This window comes from Entelurus aequoreus, linkage group LG16 (genome assembly GCF_033978785.1).
Source record: "Entelurus aequoreus isolate RoL-2023_Sb linkage group LG16, RoL_Eaeq_v1.1, whole genome shotgun sequence".
NCBI classification, from domain to species: Eukaryota; Metazoa; Chordata; class Actinopteri; order Syngnathiformes; family Syngnathidae; genus Entelurus; species Entelurus aequoreus.
In genome coordinates this window covers 25,159,868-25,181,531 of record NC_084746.1, presented here as the reverse complement: position 1 = coordinate 25,181,531, position 21,664 = coordinate 25,159,868, and the positions used below count along the sequence as shown (strand labels likewise).

The following is a 21,664-nucleotide window of genomic DNA, read 5'->3' as shown; positions in this document are numbered from 1 at the left end:
GTAGGTCACTTTGGTGAGAACAATCTCATCAACCCGACTGTCACCACCAGTGATGTACAGTGGCATCTGTTATTCAATTTAAGCACATGTTCCTGACTCTTGTTTCCCTTAGCCTTTCTTCTTCCTTTTTAACCAGACAGAATACATACATTGTCTGGGACATAAAGAGGGAATGTCAAGCTTCCTTTCAGGGAACTACACAACAAGGTCTATGTATGAGTTTTTTTTACACCTGAAGGTACAGCCTTGAGATGCTGGTCCGCCAAATCAACAAATAATAATAATAATTTATATTATATATAATGTGACTGCAGCACCGCTCTCGGAGGAAATTAAAACCTTAAGACTGAAAACGCGCTAACACACTTTGTGAATCTAAGTGCTATTATGCACTTTTTCATACACTTTACCTTTGCTTTATCAAACTTTATTTAAAGACGTGTAACAAAGAGCCTGTTTTGTTTTCTAATGTTATACAAAGCTATCCTCCGTGCAATGGTGGCCGCCGTAAACGAGGGTAGCTGATTTCTGTAGGTATTTTTAAACTACATGTATTCTGCTTCATGTACTTTTTCTTTTTCCTGTGCAATTTTTTTTTACCCTGTAAAGCATCTTTAAGATTTTAAAAAGAGCTCTATAAATAAAACGTATTTAGATGTATATATATACATGTATGTATATATACATGTATGTATATATATATATATATATATATATATATATATATATATATACATATATATATATACATATATATATATATATATATATATATATATATATATATATATATATATATATATATATATATATATATATATATATATATATATATATATATATATATATATATATACATTTACCTCAGCAAAATATGAGTGACATTTTTTACAAGAATTGCCATGTATGGTCATAGTAGTTCATGCTCAAATATTTCCATGTACATAAGATGTGTGATTGTAAATATGTTGATGAGATTAGTCCTTAATAAAGATCCCTTCGAGGAAAAAGTACCTTTTTAATAAAACAAGCCTTTTACCGAAAAATGCGTTACTCATTGAAAAACAACCCAAAAATGGTTCATAGTTTTGAAAACCCAGACATTGAGTTAAAATAATACCTTTATAACCAAAAAATGGATTGCTCTTCATAAAAATAACTCCAAAATTTGACCCAACACTCGCAATTAATAAATTGGGTTGTCAAAATAACCCAGCATTTTTTAGTGTGTAGTCATTGACCATTTGTCTAATAATTCTAAAATGTTGAGGATATCTGGGATGTAACCCGACTTTTGCGTTGAATTATTTAACCAAATAGTTGAGTTATAATAACTTAATGTTGGGTTATTCCCAACCAAACTATTGGGTTGAATTATTTAACCCAAAAGTTGAGTTATACTAACTCACACATGTATGTTATCATGTCTTTCAAAGCATTGTCACCACAAACCTTAGGGCATGTCTCAAATGTCATTTATGAAAAAAACTACACAGCATACAGTAAGTACAGTAACATGCAACACATACATCATCATTTCCTGTAATGTACTTGTCAGCTGATGTGTGAAATACGAGATTACAGGCTGCTGAAGATGCTAGCATGCCTATAAAAAGGAAACGTTAAATGTTCCCATTACCATGGCAACAGAATAAACACCATCTGCTAACGAGGGGCCAACCAAAAAAAGCTCCTCAGAGAGGGCCAGCAAAAGGTCACGAGTGTTTTTGTGATTCGGGGCACATGACGTGACCGAACTATTTTCAGCCACATGCCAGCATGTTTAAAAGATGGTGTTTACTGGCATTTAACGTGTCTGTGTCCACTTACACCAGCCGATGAAGAGGAAGACCCACTTTCGCAGCTTGTCCGTGGAGTAGGTCATCACGATGGCGGTGTGGAGGTAACAGCCCTCCACGAACATCCAGAAGAAGTTGGTGACCACAAAGTAGTTGTATATGGTCGTGATTAGGCGGCACCACGGCTAGGAAGGAAAAAAACAAAACATTACGTCGTAGATAAAGCGTGTGCTGACACGGGGGGGGGGACTAAACATTGTGCTCACCTCGTTGCTCTCGTGGATGTTGTGGTCTATGAGCTGCAGCAGGAACCACATGACGTTCCTCAGGATGAAGGTGGTGATCAGGTTCCAGTGGATGATGTTGCGGAGACATCGGATGCTCCTAAGAAGACAGATGGGACATAATTATTGGGACACCTAGCCATTGCACTGAGGAAGTCAGCGCTGGCCATCTTTCAACACGCACCACATGATCCAAATATTTACTTTTTTCCCCCTAATTTAAATTTCTAGTCCAGGATCAGGTACACAACAAATGCACATTATTTGTTTACATCAGGGGTGTTAAACGTACGGCCCGCGAACAGGTTTTACCCGGCCTGCGGGATGAGTTTGCTAGGTATAAAAATGAGCCGAAATTTTTGGAATGAAAGAAACTGCTGTTCTGTGATCCCACCTCACTCCTACCCTCTTCTCCAAAGTGGGCTGGCTCAAGGTGGAGGACAGAGTTAAACAACTTGCACTGAGCCTGGTCTATAAAATCCGCTACACCTCCCTGATACCGAAGTACATGTCAAACTACTTCCTTAACGACCGCCATAACCACAACATCAGGGGGAGCTCCACTAACCACGTTAAACCCAGATTCCGAACTAACAAAGGTCTTAACTCATTCTCTTTCTATGCCACATCAATGTGGAATGCGCTCCCAACAGGTGTAAAAGAAAGGGCATCTCTATCCTCCTTCAAAACCGCAATAAAAGTTCACCTCCAGGCAGCTACAACCCTAAACTAACACCCTCCCCGGATTGCTAATAATCAAATGTAAACAATCAAATGCAGATACTTTTTCTTATGCCTTCTGATCTCTCTCTCTCTCTCTCTCTCTCTCTCTCTCTCTCTCTCTCTCTCTCTCTCTCTCTCTCTCTCTCTATGTCCACTACTTGCTGTCCATATCCTACCCCCCCCCCACACCCCTGATTGTAAATAATGTAAATAATTCAATGTGATTATCTTGTGTGATGACTGTATTATGATGATAGTATATACCTGATAGTATACATCTGTATCATGAATCAATTTAAGTGGACCCCGACTTAAACAAGTTGAAAAACTTATTCGGGTGTCACCATTTAGTGGTCAATTGTACGGAATATGTACTTCACTGTGCAACCTACTAATAAAAGTCTCAATCAATCAATCACTAGATGTCGCAATAGCAATCTAGTGTATCTTTGTAGATTTTTTTTTTTACCAACAATTGTCACACACACACTAGGTGTGGTGAGATTATCCTCTGCATTTGACCCATCACCCTTGATCACCCCCTGGGAGGTGAAGGGAGCATTGAGCAGCAGCAGTGGCCGTGCCCGGGAATCATTTTTGGTGATTTAACCCCCAATTCCAACCCTTGATGCTGAGTGCCAAGCAGGGAGGGACTTGTCAGGCTCAAACACTGATTACATCTATTAAACAGACAAGAAGCAAGGAATCATGCAGAAACATAGTTCAATTTGGCTCAATGAGGAGAGACGTTTGGGATTGCACGCTCAGTTACAATCTCCCACCACGCTCTGAGCTAACAGTCCCACGTGCTCCTCTATTTATTTGGGAGGTCCCTGGTTACATCACTGAGGCCGCCTCTAAAAGGAGTGGCCACACATTTCATGCAAAACAGCTTCCAATACGCACAATACGTGACGGAATGTGCTGGGGGCCTTGTGATTGCCTTGTCTCTGCTTTGTCTGCGTGCTGTTGTCTTATCTTCGTTGAGATCCTTGAAGTCCTTGGCTGTTAGCGGGCTAAAACAAAGATAACATCTGCGGCTGAGCCGAAATTTTTGAATGAAAGAAACTGGTGTTCTAAATGTGTCCACTAGATGTCGCAATAGCAATTTAGTGTATCTTTGTAGATTTTTTTTTTTACCAACGATTGTCACACACACTAGGTGTGGTGAGATTATCCTCTGCATTTGACCCATCACCCTTGATCACCCCCTGGGAGGTGAAGGGAGCAGTGAGCAGCAGCAGTGGCCGTGCCCAGGAATAAATTTTGGTGATTTAACCCCCAATTCCAACCCTTGATGCTGAGTGCCAAGCAGGGAGGTAATGGGTCCCATTTTTATAGTCTTTGGTATGACTCGGCCGGGGTTTGAAAACACAAGAAACGCTACATATGAAGAAAAAAAAACAAAAAACCACATGTTAGTGCACCAGTCAAGGAAAATTAGCAAACTACATTAATTACATCCTGTAATTTTGATATTATTTTTGTACCTTGACAGATTGAAAATTAACACCAATGAGTTGACCGATGAACATTATCACATGATTTATTCAGAAAGTATAAATAAGGACAAATAAAGATAGAATACTATTAACCGCAACATGTAAGTGTAAAAAAAAACAAAAAAACAACAAGATTATGATTTGTACATTTTCAGAATGTGCTTGTTCTATTTCTAAACAAAGAAAACAATCTGAAGTTGTCTTTATTTTTAAAATATCGTGTCATGATTTTACCAGTCCGGCCCACTTGGGAGTAGATTTTTCTCCATGTGGCCCCAAATCTAAAATGAGTTTGACACCCCTGTTTTACATTGATAGGGTCACCATTTATTGTGTGTATATAACAGGGGTGTCTAACTCATTTTAGCTATGGGGCCGCATGGAGGAAAATCTGTGCACACGTGGGCCGGACTATTAAAATCATGGCATTAAAGGCCTACTGAAACCCACTACTACCAACCACGCAGTCTGATAGTTTATATATCAATGATGAAATCTTAACATTGCAACACATGCCAATACGGCCGGGTTAACTTATAAAGTGCAATTTAAAATTTCCCGGGGAACTTCCTGTTCAAAACGCCTTTGGAGGATGACGTATGCGCGTGACGTCGCGAGGTCCACAGAAGTGTTTGGACCCTTTTGGACACAATACACAGAGCTCTGTTTTCTTCGACAAAATTCCACAGTATTCTGGACATCTGTGTTGGTGAATCTTTTGCAATTTGTTTAATGAACAATGGAGGCTGCAAAGAAGAACGCTGTAGGTGGGATCGGTGTATTAGCGGCTGGCTGCAGCAACACAACAAGGAGGACTTTGTTGGATAGCAGACGCGCTATCCGACGCTAGCCGCCGACCGCACGGATGATCGGGTGAAGTCTTTCGTCGTGCTAGCGGCGAACTCACCTTGACTTCCTACGTCTCCGGGCCGCCGACCGCATCGTAGATCGCTGGAACGCAGGTGAGCACGGGTGTTGATGAGCAGAGGAGGGCTGGCTGGCGTAGGTGGAGCGCTAATGTTTTTATCATAGCTCTGACGAGGTCCCGTTGGTAAGTTAGCGTCGTTAGCAACAGCATTGCTAGGCTTCGACAGGCGTCGATTACATATTAACCGTGTATTTACATGTCCAGTGTGTGGTTCGGTGTCTCCTGATAGTAGTATTGTTGATCTTCTGTCTATCCTTCCAGTCAGGGATTTATTTATTTTGTTTCTATCTGCTTTTGAGACAGATGCTATCACGTTAGCTCATGCTAAAGAGCTTCGTCGATGTATTGTCGTGGAGATAAAAGTCACTGTTAATGTCCATTTCGCCTTCTCGACTCTCATTTTCAAGAGGATATAGTATCCGAGGTGGTTTAAAATACAAATTTGTGATCCACAATAGAAAAAGGAGAGAGTGTGTATTCCAATGAGCCAGCTTGTACCTAAGTTATGGTCAGAGCGAAAAAAGATATCTCTTGAACTGCATTCTAGTCCGTCACTCTAACGTTCCTCATCCACGAATCTTTCATCCTCGCTCAAATTAAAGGGGTAATCGTCACTTTCTCGCTCCTAATATCTCTCGCTCCATTGTAAACAACGGGGAATTGTGAGCAGCACTACCGCTTGTGACGTCACGCTACTTCCGGTAGGGGCAAGGTTTTTTTTATCAGCGAGCAAAAGTTGCAAACTTTATCGTCGATTTTCTCTACTAAATCCTTTCAACAAAAATATGGCAATATTGCGAAATGATCAAGTATGACACATAGAATGGATCTGCTATTCCCGTTTAAATTAAAAAAAATCATTTCAGTAGGCCTTTAAGGGTCCAAAGGGTGGGTCTGGGGATTTGCTTTTGATTGGCCCACAGCACATAGAGCAACTTAAAAAAAAAACAGAAACAAAAAGAGCAAGAAGAGCAAAAAGAGACAATGTAAAGAGAAAAGGCTGGAATGTTGATACAAATTACAACACAACGCTTTGTCTTAAAATTTACTGTGCATGTTTTTTTTAAGCCTTTTTACAAAATCAATTCATAATTAATAATGAATGTATTTTTCTGTTTGTGGCTTTTTAAAGTTTGGACCCCCCTGCTATACTTTTTTAACATTGTCAGTTTGTTAATTATCTGTGTAATGGCCATATAGTTGTTTTTTTTATAGATCTATGTTATGTTTGCTGACAAAAACATCACCGGCTGTTATATTGTACTATCACATAAGAGCGCAAATTACACAATCTTTTGACATTTATTACATAGTTTGAGGCCGGAAAAAAAAAAAAAATCAAGGCAGTGTTTTTTAAGCTTCCAAGCTGTTTCATAGCATTTCCCATTGTCTTAGAATTTCTGACCTTTTGACCTATATTTCGTGTCTTTTAAGAATGTCCGCTCATTTTCAATTCTCTTGTATTTTGTGCCATTGAATGGACCAGTTGTGGGACAAAAGTGAATATTAAGTCGTGCCAACCTGTCTACAGAATGTGTTGACTGTCTAAAGCAGGGGTCACCAACCTTTTTGAAACCAAGAGCTACTTCTTGGGTACTGATTAATGCGAAGGGCTACCAGTTTGATACACACTTCAATAAATTGCCAGAAATAGCCAATTTGCTCAATTGACCTTTAACTCTATGTTATTATTAATAATTAATGATATTTACACTTAATTGAACGGTTTAAAAGAGGAGAAAACACGAAAAAAAATGACAATTAAATTTTGAAACCGTTTATCTTCAATTTCGACTCTTTAAAATTCAAAATTCCACCGAAAAAAAGAAGAGAAAAACTAGCTAATTCGAATCTTTTTGAAAAAATTAAAAAAAGAATTTATGGAACATCATTAGTAATTTTTCCTGATTAAGATTCATTTTAGGATTTTGATGACATGTTTTAAATAGGTTAAAATCCAATCTACACTTTGTTAGAATATATAACAAATTGGACCAAGCTATATTTCTAACAAAGACAAATCATTATTTCTTCTAGATTTTACAAAACAAAAATTTTAAAATAAATTCAAAAGACTTTGAAATAAGATTTAAATGTGATTCTACAGATTTTCTAGATTTGCCAGAATAATTTTTTTTGAATTTTAATCGTAAGTTTGAAGAAATATTTCACAAATATTCTTCGTCGAAAAAACAGAAGCTAAAATGAAGAATTAAATTAAAATGTATTGATTATTCTTTACAATAAAAACAATAAATTTACTTGAACATTGATTTAAATTGTCAGGAAAGGAGAGGAAGGAATTTAAAAGGTAAAAAAGGTATATGTGTTTAAAAATCCTAAAATCATTTTTAAGGTTGTATTTTTTCTCTAAAATTGTCTTTCTGAAAGTTATAAGAAGCAAAGTAAAAAAATTAATGAATTTATTTAAACAAGTGAAGACCAAGTCTTTAAAATATTTTCTTGGATTTTCAAATTCCATTTGAGTTTTGTCTCTCTTAGAATTAAAAATGTCGGGCAAAGCGAGACCAGCTTGCTAGTAAATAAAAAAATTTTTAAAAATAGAGGCAGCTCACTGGTAAGTGCTGCTATTTGAGCTATTTTTAGAACAGGCCAGCGGGCTACTCATCTGGTCCTTACGGGCTACCTGGTGCCCGCGGGCACCGCGTTGGTGACCCCTGGTCTAAAGGATTCGAGTTGTTATGGAACAGATAGGGAAAAAAAAGACATTGACGCACTAGATAAAAGACATTGACGCATTAGATAACAAACAATGACGCACAAGAGACATATACAAAATGGCAGAAGACCGAACTCGAGAGTGATTTTGGCTTGTGTGTGTCTTGTTTACTCCGGAGTAACATGTGGTCTGTCTGCACGGCTAACTTAATTCAACCTGCACTTCTGATAATGGGTAAATACATTTGTTGTACTAAACTACTTTTGTTGCCTGTTTAAGCTTCGGACAATCCACTACACCATCATGTCGAACAGCGGCCCACATCCAAGCGTGTTGTACACATGCACGGGCATTGGCCATCTTTTGAAACGCCAACAAACTATTGACCACTTGAGCCTTTAATCCCAGGCAGCGGTTGGCATCGACTAAACAGCACAGCTCCGTCCATGCAGGTGTAGGTGTATGTGTTTGAAGCAGGACATGAAAAGAATGAAAATAGCTCGGAGGAGAAAAACAATGATTATAAAATGAACAAATGCATGCAGTGCGGATCTGCACCAATCTACTCATTGGACATAAGCGACTTAATGACAAGGAAAGCGGTGGAAGTTTCAGGCAAATGTTCCCGACTGTCTGCTCAGAGGTTGCGATGTTTGTGCACTATTTATGTACTCGCCTTAAGCAGAGGAAGAGGATGAAGGCCACTAATAGCGCCCCCACAGAGATGCAATGGCCCAGGTAGTTGATGATCAGCGCTATCTTGTAATGCACGGGATACTTTCTCTGAAAAGAAAACACACACACACACACACACACACACACACACACACACACACACACTTAACTTCCTAAACAGCAGCTCAGGGATGCATCAGGCGCATGAGTGGATTTATTGTCATCCTAATCTTATTGCAAAATACAATAATACAGATGTACATATACTATACAAAAAATGTAATACAACAAACAAAATTGATTGTTATTCTAAAAAATCCACTTTAATAAATGAATAATATTGAGATGAATACAAATAATATGATTATGATATTTTTGGACCATAAGGCACACCGGAATATAAAGCGCACTAGCGATGAGTGGGCCTATTCAGGTCTATTTTCATACATAAAGGCACACCTGATTATAAAAAAAGTTAAAGTACCAATGATTGTCTCACACACTAGGTGTGGCGAAATTATTCTCTGCATTTGACCCATCACCCTTGATCACCCCCTGGGAGGTGAGGGGAGCAGTGAGCAGCAGCGGTCGCCACGCCCGGAACTCATTTTTGGTGATTTAACCCCCGATTCCAACCCTTGATGCTGAGTGCCAAGCAATGTAATGGGTCCCATTTTTAATAGTCTTTGGTATGACTCGGCCGGGGTTTGAACTCACGACCTACCGATCTCAGGGCGGACATTCTAACCACAAGGCCAAGTCACATTTCAGTTTAGAGTTTATATATTTGAAGTGAAGTGAAGTGAATTATATTTATATAGCACTTTTCTCTAGTGACTCAAAGCGCTTTACATAGTGAAAGCCAATATCTAAGTTACATTGGCACTGGGAGCAGGTGAGTAAAGTGTCTTGCCCAAGGACACGACGGCAGTGACTAGGATGGCGGAAGCAGGAATCGAACCTGGAACCCTCAAGTTGCTGGCACGGCCACTCTACCAACCGAGCTATACCGCCCCAAGTATTTGTGTTACTCTTCCTATTATTTACAATTTACATAACTGTTTACTGTACTTTGTGTAGTTTGTTTTAAATTAAAGTTGACAGATTTCCTGACAAATTTGCTTTTTAGTTCTTTACTGACAATATGCTCATGTACAGTAAATTACAAGTATCAAAGGTAAAGTCCCAACGATAGTCACACACACACTAGGTGCGGTGAAATGATCCTCTGCATTTGACCCATCCCCATGTTCACCCCCTGGGAGGTGAGGGGAGCAGTGAGCAGCGGCGGTGGCTGCGCCCGGGAATAATTTTTGGTGATTCAACCCCCAATTCCAACCCTTGATGCTGAGTGCCAAGCAGGGAGGTAGAGGGTCACATTTTTATAGTCTTTGGTTACAGTAAGTCTATAATACCAATATGTTTTTAAGGGTTGTGGGGGTCAATACAACCAAGAAACAACAGTCAGAGAAGGTACAAGTAACGTTACAGGAACCATAAAACTACCGAAATGTATTATTTAGGTCACGTTAATCACCCGAAAGTCTAGCGTAATCCCAACATCCTGGGAAACAAAAATGGTTACACTTGTTTTTGGTAAACATGTTGAAATGCAGTCAAATGTACACTGAAGCACATGTATTTGAAATACAAATCATCTGTTTAACTATTTAACATTTGAGTAAGCTTTAAACCAGGGGTCCCCAAACTTTTTGACTCGGGGGCCACATTGGATTAAAACAATTTGGCCGGGCCACATTATCGATGGGAAAATGCATTTAGGTATAAAATGGATTAGAAAAGACAGATTTAAAAAAATAATAATTACTTATTTTTTTTCTTTTTTTTTTTACTTGGTCTTTTTTAACTTGGTCTTCTAACTTTTTTAACTTAATCCCGCGGGCCAAATTTTGGACTCTGGCGGGCCGCAAACCGTAGTTTGGAAAAAGTAGGATTTTGAAGATAAAATGTATGTTTTGGACAACTTTTGAGAATGCCAAAATGAGAGAAGTGTTGAGATCCTCACAGTTCAAGTTCTGCCAGGGAATGAGAATGTCAAAGGTGGGGGTTATGTAGGCCCACTCTAACTCTGCTATTGGTGGAAGTTTGTCAGAGTTCCTGCAGGTTTCAGCAAGTCTAATTTAATATTTTAATGCCACTTGAAAAATAAATAAATAGAGCCACATACCTCAGAGTCACCCAATGTTTTCTATTTGGACAAAAGTTTAATAGAGTTATTATTTTTGTAACATCACAGCTACAGTATACATGCCTAAACATATCTCAAATGGAATTAAAAATTAAAAATGAGAGCCATAGAATAGTTGCGCACTTCTTAATTGTAATTATCGACTAATCGCCAAGATTGTCGATGACTAGTCGACTATCAAAATAGTCGTTATTTGCAGCCTTAAATGTCTTAAATGTATTTTTTGTCAAAATTTAGCGACTAACCCAACTTTGTGCTGGTTTATGTTGACAAAAAAAGTCCCATGTAAAATGTCATGGAAAAATAAATACGGAGGTATAAATTTAATAGATATCAGAGCAGGCGGGAGGGCATGAAACGAGAAGGAATAGCATAGCAGAAGGATAGGAGGCTGGCCAACAGCAGAAACTCGACAGGAAAAGATCCAAAACTGTGTGTAAGCTTTTATGATTCTTTGTAGCATCATTTATACGTCACAAACGAGGGACATCATCAAAGGTCCCCTTTATAGTCCCGTGCCTTTATTGAAAGTGGCCAGACAGTGACAGAAAATATATTTTTTTTTAATGCAAAAACATATTTTCGTAAGTAGATTTTATAAACAGACTGAGCAATGTTGGAGAACAGCAAGTTGTGCAAAAAGTAGGTCAACTTTATTAAGGTTGAAGTGCATGAAGTCGAATATACTTTTTTGAGTAGTGTGAGGTAGAAATTTGCAGGACTGAAAGAAAATGAGTGTTACTGGGATGTGTTTAGTTTTTAATTGTGCTGTTGGTTCTGAGGATGCTATTGTGTCATGCTCTCCCTAAAATCTTCATCCAAGCTTGGTGAAAACAAATGTCATTGACACATTTCAAATGTCCTAAGATGTCTAAATTTATCTGGGAAAATGGAGCAAGAGCCAGAAATACACTTTTGAGTCGGGAGACGTGAAGGGAGGAGGCAATAGGGCCGCTTGTCTTACAGCCGGCCTGACAATATTTTCCCTGAGGGCTTTGGGCTCATATAAACACGAATATACTGTACTTAAAGATTAGTTCAGTCTTCCGTAAAAATAAGTCTAAATGTGTTTAATTGTGAGGAAATGCAGTTCTTGTGGGTGGTATGTAATGAAACTAGGCACATGGGCTATTGGGTGTGATGAAGCAATGCACCACTAAAACACTCACCTTCTCCTCCAAAATGGGCTCGCAGTTTGAATAATTGCTCTTTAGGGCCCATGTTCCATTGTCCATACATTCTCTGTAAGCACTCCCTGAAAAGACAGGAAAATGGAATAAGTACAAACACAGAATACTTAAAGATGTGCGTATAATCGCCTCCTATTTGCATTTATCTGGCATAGCTTGCTAGTGACTCATCAATTGCGACAAGGTGACGGGCATTCAGACAAGTAGGTTGCATGAAAGCTGAGCGTGTGGTGCAAAGTTTAAGCACGACAACACCAAGGCAGAATACCAATGCAATGACACCAGTGGGAATAAGTCATGAAACTCCTCCACCTGTGCATCTTTTTTTTAAAAGCTGTCTTCCATAATAACGTTCACTGTTGAAGGTTTTCCACTTGGCAGTTTCTCACAGTCTGGCTGGTTATCTCTTTAAAGCTACAGAATATATTGAGGTGAGGAAACAGACCTCTAACCAGATATTTTAATTAATTATATTACAATGCTCTGGTCAGATACTTGTCATTTAATTGGTTTTCTCTCTGCCCACTCCATTAATTATCATTCGGTTGGTATAAAAATGTACTTAAAATAATTAGGAAATCTATTGCACTGTATAGCCTTTCCGACAAATTTAAAAAAGACTGTTACTTTTTTTTAAAGATGGCCATTGGAAGAAATACATTTTTTATAGCAACACTGGCAAGATATACTCTTATTTAAACAAGTACAGCCAAATAATTAAACATTTTAATCAGATCACTGGATTGCTTTGGATTAAATGTTATTCATCCCTATTAGATACAATTAATTCATAATCTATATCACTTGTGCTACATTTTGTATGAGCAAATCAATCAATCAATCAAAGTTTATTTGTATGGCCCTTAATCACAAGTGTCTCAAAGGGCTGCACAAGCCACAACGACATCCTCGACTCAGATCCCACATCAGGGCAAGAAAAAACTCAACCCAATGGGATACAATGAGAAACCTTGGAGGGGACCGCAGAGATTCCAGAAAGAAGGGAATACATCTACATGTTTATTAAACACATGTTCATGTCCGCTGCTCCTTCGCTTGGAAAGGAGCCAGCTTAGGTGGTTCGGGCATCTCGTGCGGATGCCTCACGAGCGTCTCCCTAGGGCAGGGGTCGGCAACCCGCGGCTCGAGAGCCGCATGCGGCTCTTTAGCGCCGCCCTAGTGGCTCTCTGGAGATTTTTCAAAAATGTATGAAGAATGGAAAAAGATGAGGGGGAAAAAAAATCTATTTTTTTGTTTTAGTATGGTTTGTGTAGGAGGACAAACATGACACAAACCTCCCTAATTGTTATAAAGCACACTGTTTATATTAAACATGCTTCACTGATTCGAGTATTTGGCGAGTGCCGTTTTGTCCTACTAATTTTGGCGGTCCTTGAACTCACCGTATAGTTTGTTTACATGTATAACTTTCTCCGACTTTCTAGGACATGTTTTATGCCACTTCTTTTTCTGTCTCATTTTGTCCACCACACTTTTAACGTTGTGCGTGAGTGCACAAAGGTGAGTTTTGTTGATGTTATTGACTTGTGTGGAGTGCTAATCAGACATATTTGGTCACTGCATGACTGCAAGCTAATCGATGCTAACATGCTATTTAGGCTAGCTATATGTACATATTGCATCATTATGCCTCATTTTTTAGCTATATTTGAGGTCATTTAGTTTCCTTTAAGTCCTCTTAATTAAATGTATATCTCATGACACATGTAATATGGCTTTAAATTTTTTGCGGCTCCAGACAGATTTGTTTTTGTATTTTTGGTCCAATATGGCTCTTTCAACATTTTGGGTTGCCGACCCCTGCCCTAGGGAGGTCCTCGTTGCACGTCCCACTGGGAGGAGACCCCGTGGCAGGCCAAGGACCAGATGGGGGATTACATCTCCTCTCTGGCCTGGGAACGCTTCGGAATTCCCCAGGAGGAAGTCGCTAATGTTGCTCTGGAGAGGGAAGTCTGGGGGTCTCTGCTGGAGCTGTTGTCCCCGTGACCCAATTCCGGATAAGCTGTTGAAGATGGATGGATGGATGGATGGATGTTCATGTCTGTTTTTCTAACAAAACATTTGTGTTTAAGATGAAAAGATGAAAAGAACACTCCTTCCTAGAGAATGCATCGACTGATCAGTCACTGGGGGTTTCTTTTGGACTCAAATGTGCCATTATAAGGGCCAGCAAGCTATTTAGCGTTTTCCATATTGACTTGTTTGCTTCAGCAGCCTGTCTTTACTGCATCAACTGCCCATTTGCGCATCCGTGACTGAGATACTACTTGGACAAACTGTCCGAAATCTGTTGCCATAGAGACGTTTCTGGGATTTTTTGAGTTATTCTGCGCTGCAGATGGGTTAACTGAGTTAAAATGTTTAATCATATTATTAATGACGATGGATTAATTTCATTAATTGCGTTCATTTTGACAGCTCTAAAACTCTTGAACGCATCATAATAATCCCCTGAATTAACCACAAAAACGGATTAACTCACTGGAATACAAAGACAATATAACATACATCCATAAATGTGGATGCAAATGCAAAAGTGCAATATATTTATCTGTACAGTAATCTATTTATTTATATGTGCACCTTATTGCTCTTTTATCCTGCACTACAACGAGCTAATGCAACTAAACTTTGTTCTTATATGTACTGTAAAGTTCAAATTTGAATGACAATAAACGGAAGTCTAAGTCTAAATTAAACAATTTCATCATTACAGAGAACTTCACTCCATTTACGTGTCTAACAATTAAATGGCAATATTGCCCAAAAATGGTATTTCAAAAGGTCAAAATGTTCTTGCACAAAACTGGCAGCCTGCTTAGACAGCAAACCATCCATTAGGATAAATACCCTGCAAAACCTAACCTGAAATATTGGACTTTTTTCTGCAAATGTATTTCCTGTATTAGGATTTATTTTTAGGAAGCTGCAGGCAGAAAGACAACAACCATTTATTTCACTTTTGAACCTCCTAGCACAGAACACAGCATAAATCCGGAGCTGAAGCAGTCGACTGAGTGGGGCCCTAGCATGGTTTAAGTGAGGAACATGGACAGCAGATTTTTTGCAGGGTGACAAAAGGCGTTGCGTATATTCCCTTTTTCCCCGTGAAACCTTGACACCTTTGATCAGTCCACATTGTCCTCTACCTGCATTCATGCGAAGAAGTAATAGATTGATTGATTGATTGATTGAGACTTTTATTAGTAGGTTGCACAGTGAAGTACATATTCCGTACAATTGACCACTAAATGGTAACACCCAAATAAGTTTTTCAACTTGTTTAAGTCGGGGTCCACTTGCATTGACATGAAGTTGCTTTGGTCAAAGGAAGTTTCCTTTGTTTTCGGTTACTGCTATTACTGTGTGTAATACTCAGGCAAACGTTGTGCTTTTATGCTACGTTCAAGACTCACAAATTCCAATCTCAAAGTGATTAAAACCAACTTAACTAAAATGTATGTGTATGTCCGAAGGATGATTTTAGTTTATGTATGGATGGATAGCATGATGCAATTGAGGCAAGATGATACTAGGCTGTAACACATTGAGGCGCTACTATTTTTTGATTTCACTGTTTTTCAGACAAAGACCCGAAACAGCCTGACTAGTATTGTTAAGTCTTGCTCTAAGATTAGGTGATTAGGTGAGATTACCGGAGTAAAACTAAGAGACTTAAACTTCTTCTGCAACCAGCAAAATCTCTGAAAAGACAAGAAGATTTTAGCCTCCCCGAGCCTTGTCCTTACGGGTGAATTCTCTCTGTTGCCTTCAGGGCCACGTTATGCCCTTCCTATGTGTACAAAACAAATCACTTTTCCAAATAATTCATCCCCTCTGCACTAAGACTCTTAAACTTTAAAATTCTTCAGAGAGTTGTATTATTGCACTGTTTAGGGATGGCGTGGCGAAGTTGGTAGAGTGGCCGTGTCAGCAATCGGAGGGTTGTTGGTTACTGGGGTGCAATCCCCACCGTCCACCATCCTTGTCACGGCCGTTGTGTCCTTGGGCAAGACACTTCACCCTTGCTCCTGATGGGTGCTGGTTAGCGCCTTGCATGGCAGCTCCCGCCATCAGCGTGTGAATGTGTGTGTGAATGGGTGAATGTGGAAATACTGTCAAAGCGCTTTGAGTACCTTGAAGGTAGAAAAGCGCTATAAAAGTATAACCCATTTATCATTTATGTATTTATTGACTATTTTTGTATTGTGTGTAGACTTCACGAACCACGACAACCTGCTGCCCAAAATGAATTGCCCCCTGAGGGATTTATAAAGTTGTTTGAATTTAATTGAATACTTTGTTCTTCTGTAAACAGCAAACTGAATCAACAATCATTGTAGATTGATTCAGTTTGCTGTTTACAGAAGAACAAAGTCAGGTATGGGAACATGAGCTATGGACAGCATTATTTGGCTTCGAAACCACATTGGCCTGGAAGGTGGAGTCCAGAACACTCAAATATCCTACCATCCTGACAGATATTATACCGTCTTAAATAGACTGTGAGACAGTATTTTCACGACAGTCGGGTCATCTTATATTAGGGGACTCAAGAAATATATCCATGCAAACCAAACAATTTCTCCCCAAGTGAGTCAGAGCTTTTTTTCCTGTCACCACTGACCTGGAAACATGCAACCGCAACTGATGCCCGCTGGAGGATAAAACGTGTTTCGAAGGTTGTTAGCAAACAACAGAGTTGTGCTTATTTTGAGATCATCGTTATCAATACAGCAAAGTCATTAAACAACTGCCCAGCACCTAAGAAATATATATAATTTTGGTAACACTTTAGTTTGGGTAACACATCCATCCATCCATCCATTTTCTACCGCCTGTCCCTTTTCGGGGTCGCTGGAGCCTATCTCAGCTGCATTCGGGCGGAAGGCGGGGTACACCCTGGACAAGTCGCCACCTCATCACAGGGCCAACACAGATAGAGAGACAACATTCACACTCACATTCACACACTAGGGCCGATTTAGTGTTGCCGATCAACCTATCCCCAGGTGCATGTCTCTGGAGGTGGGAGGAAGCCGGAGTACCCGGAGGGAACCCACGCAGTCACGGTGAGAACATGCAAACTCCACACAGAAAGATCCCGAGCGCAAGAACGAACCCAGGACCTTCGTATTGTGAGGCAGATGCACTAACCCCTGTACCACCGTGCTGCCACATATTCACCATTAATTATTTGCTCATTAACATTCAAATTAGTAACATATTGGCTCTTAATTAGTCATTATTAAGTACTTATCAATGCCTTATTCTGCTTGGCCTTATTATACAACCAGTAAGATATTAACTAAGAGTCTTCCCTCAATAACCTCAGAATTATTGCTTATTAGTAACCCTACCTGAAGGAATCAATAATATATATGTCTCCCCTAGAGAGGGGGGGTTACTCACATATGCGGTCCTCTCCAAGGTTTCTCATAGTCATTCACATCGACGTCCCACTGGGGTGAGTTTTTCCTTGGCCGTATGTGGGCTCTGTACCGAGGATGTCGTTGTGGCTTGTGCAGCCCTTTGAGACACTTGTGATTTAGGGCTATATGAATAAACATTGATTGATTGATTGAATAAAGTACTATCTAACCCAGGGGTCCCCAAACTTTTTGACTCGGGGGCCGCATTGGGTTAAAACAATTTGGCCGGGGGACGGGCTGTATATGTATATATATAGACAAATACATCTAATATATATACTGTATATATATATATATCCCATCCATCCATCCATTTTCTACTGTTTATTCCCTTCGGGGTCACGGGGGGCGCTGGAGCCTATCTCAACTACAATCGGGCGGAAGGCGGGGTACACCCAGGACAAGTCGCCACCTCATCGCAGGGCCAACACTGATAGACAGACAACACTGAAATTCACACACTAGGGCCAATTTAGTGTTGCCAATCAACCTATCCCCAGGTGCATGTCTTTGCAGGTGGGAGGAAGCCAGAGTAGGAAGCCGGAGTACCCGGAGGGAACCCACGCAGTCACGGATATATATATATATTAATATATATATATATATATATATATATATATTAATATATATATATATATATATATATATATATATATATATATATATATATATATATATATATATATATATATATATATATATATATATATATACTGTATATATATATATACATATATATATATATATATATATATATATATATATATATATATATATTTAGATATATATATATTATATATATATATTAGATATATATGTGTATATATATATATATATATATATATATATATATATATATATATATATATATATTTTTTTTTATATATATATATATATATATATATATATATATATATATATATATATATATATATATATATATATATATATATACTGTATATATATACTGTATATATATATCTAATATATATGTATATATATATATATATATACATATATATATATATACATATATATATATATATATATATATATATATATATATATATATATATATATATATTTAGATATACATATATATATATATATATATATATATATATATATATATATATATATATATATATATATTTAGATATATATATATATATATTATATATATATATTAGATATATATGTGTATATATATATATATATATATATATATATATATATATATATATATATATATATATATATATATATATTTATATATATATATATATATATCATATATCAGTGGCATGCGGTGAGGTTCATGTCTGGTGAGGCACTGACTTCCTCACAGTCAGATTTACAAAACATATGAACCCTAAATAGTATCTTATTCACCATGTGATTGGCAGCAGTTAACGGGATGTGTTTAAAAGCTCATACCAGCATTCTTCCCTGCTTGGCACTCAGCATCAAGGGTTGGAATTGGGGGTTAAATCACCAAAAATTATTCCCAGGCACGGCGCCGCTGCTACCCACTGCTCCCCTCACCTCCCAGGGGGTGAACAAGGGGACGGGTCAAATGCAGAGGACACATTTCACCACACCGTGTGTATGACAATCATTGGTACTTTACTTTAACTTTACACTTACAAACTGTAGCATGCACACAAAAAAACACATTTAATAAAAAAAACGTTATTATGGTCTTACCTTTACTTATAAGTGCGGGAGCAGTGGTGTTCATGTTGGAAGAGTTGTGAATGAATGAAATATGAAATCCGCGCTTCAGTCTGCAGGTGTACCTAATGTTGTGTCCCTGTTCACGGCTCCTCCGGTGCGCCGCGCGAGCATTGTTGTTTTTGCACTTTTTGGCTTCTTGTTAAGTGACTTTTTTTGGGTGGATTCGGTCTTGCACGTGGAGGGTTTGGGTGTGGGCTTTGGTTGGTGTGGCGCTCCCGTCGGGCGATGCATTCTGCGGCGGAAGTGCTTGGCACCAGGTGGCGGGGTTATGAGACGAGCCTCCAGTTTTATGATCGCTCAGCACAAGAAATATGTTACACACATACAGTTGTTGACAAAATACACTGTACATTATATACCTCAGCTAACTAAACTATGGAAATGTATAATATAATTCATATAGCAATACGGTCTCACTGCACAGCAGGCCAGCAGTTAGCCGAGTCATTGCGCACAATCCATGTTGAGGCACAACGCAGTGACGTGCCTCAACTGGCTGATGATCACCGCACCGTCTCTTCTCAGTATTTGAATGGCAAATGTGAAAATAAAAATAAAAATAATCTAAAACTGGTGAAGTTAAATGGAAAATAACTTTAGTATAATCACTGGATACATATAACAATTTAATTAATTTTTTTTCTTTTTACTTTTTTTTTTCTTTCCATGATGGCAGGGGGGGCACCTCTAGTGACGGCACGCCACTGATATATATATATAGCGCACTTTCCGCGCGCGCGATGATGTCACGTTATTGATGAGAAAATGCATTTTTAGACAATAAGATTTACCTGAGCGACTAGGAGACACCGTGAGTAGCAAGCGGTACAAAGTGGATAAGAAAAGACAGAAAAAGAAAAAACACTTTTTTTTATTTTAATTTTTTTATTTATTTATTTATTTTTTAATACTTGGGACTTCCCGCAGGCCTGATTTTGGACGCCGTAGTTTGGGGACCCCTGATCAAACCCTAACCCTTATATGTTCCCCTAGTGACCAAATAACTCTAAATTAAGTCTTTGTTACTTTAATAAGCAACTAATTAATGGTGAATATGTTCCCTATACCTCCAATGGGTTCACCACTCATGGGAGGGGCCGTAGAGGTCGGGTGCATTGTGAGCTGGGCGGCAGCCGAAGGCAGGGCACTTGGCGGTCCGATCCTCGGCTACAGAAGCTAGCTCTTGGGACGTGGAACGTCACCTCGCTGGGGGGGGGAAGGAGCCTGAGCTAGTGCGCGAGGTAGAGAAGTTCCGGCTAGATATAGTCGGACTCACCTCGACGTACAGCAAGGGCTCTGGAACCAGTTCTCTCGAGAGGGGCTGGACTCTCTTCTACACTGGCGTTGCACGCAGTGAGAGGTGACGAGCTGGGGTGGCAATTCTTGTTTTCCCCCGGCTCAAAGCCTGCACGTTGGAGTTCAACCCGGTGGACGAGAGGGTAGCCTCCCTCCGCCTTCCGGTGGGGGGAAGGGTCCTGACTGTTGTTTGTGCTTACGCACCAAACAGCAGTTCAGAGTACCCACCCTTTTTGGATGCGCTCGAGGGAGTACTGGAAAGTGCTCCCCCGGGTGATTCCCTTGTCCTACTGGGTGACTTCAACGCTCATGTTGGCAACGACAGTGAAACCTGGAGAGGCGTGATTGGGAAGAATGGCCGCCCGGATCTGAACCCGAGTGGTGTTTTGTTATTGGACTTTTGTGCTCGTCACGGATTGTCCATAACGAACACCATGTTCAAACATAAGGGTGTCCATATGTGCACTTGGCACCAGGACACCCTAGGCCGCAGTTCCATGATCGACTTTGTAGTTGTGTCATCGGATTTGCGGCCTCATGTTTTGGACACTCGGGTGAAGAGAGGGGCGGAGCTTTCTACCGATCACCACCTGGTGGTGAGTTGGCTGCGATGGTGGGGGAGGATGCCGGACAGACCTGGCAGGCCCAAACGCATTGTGAGGGTCTGCTGGGAACGTCTGACAGAGTCTCCTGTCAGAGAGAGTTTCAATTCCCACCTCTGGAAGAACTTTGAACATGTCACGAGGGAGGTGCTGGACATTGAGTCCGAGTGGACCATGTTCCGCGCCTCTATTGTCGAGGCGGCTGATTGGAGCTGTGGCCGCAAGGTAGTTGGTGCCTGTCGTGGCGGTAATCCTAGAACCCGTTGGTGGACACCGGCAGTGAGGGATGCCGTCAAGCTGAAGAAGGAGTCCTATCGGGTTCTTTTGGCTCATAGGACTCCGGCGGCAGCGGACAGGTACGACAGGCCAAGCGGTGTGCGGCTTCGGCGGTCGCGGAGGCAAAAACTCGGACATGGGAGGAGTTTGGAGAAGCCATGGAAAACGACTTCCGGACGGCTTCGAAGCGATTCTGGACCACCATCCGCCGCCTCAGGAGGGTGAAGCAGTGCACTGTCAACACCGTGTATGGTGCGGATGGTGTTCTGCTGACCTCGACTGCGGATGTTGTGGGTCGGTGGAGGGAATA

At 39.7% G+C, this 21,664-nt stretch overlaps 1 protein-coding gene across 4 annotated transcripts in view; it reads right to left on the bottom strand.

The window, feature by feature from the left end:
• The window catches only part of LOC133630743 (corticotropin-releasing factor receptor 2), a 165,337-nt gene that overhangs the window by 38,628 nt on the left and 105,045 nt on the right, over window positions 1-21,664 (bottom strand). For all 4 annotated transcript variants that reach the window (XM_062022454.1, XM_062022456.1, XM_062022455.1 and 1 more), the window contains 4 exons: window positions 11,970-12,055; window positions 8,593-8,699; window positions 2,066-2,183; window positions 1,831-1,984 (listed from right to left, as the gene is read on the bottom strand). In XM_062022454.1, coding sequence (XP_061878438.1) covers window positions 1,831-1,984; window positions 2,066-2,183; window positions 8,593-8,699; window positions 11,970-12,055 — 465 coding nt within the window. The remainder of the gene's footprint in view (window positions 1-1,830; window positions 1,985-2,065; window positions 2,184-8,592; window positions 8,700-11,969; window positions 12,056-21,664) is intronic.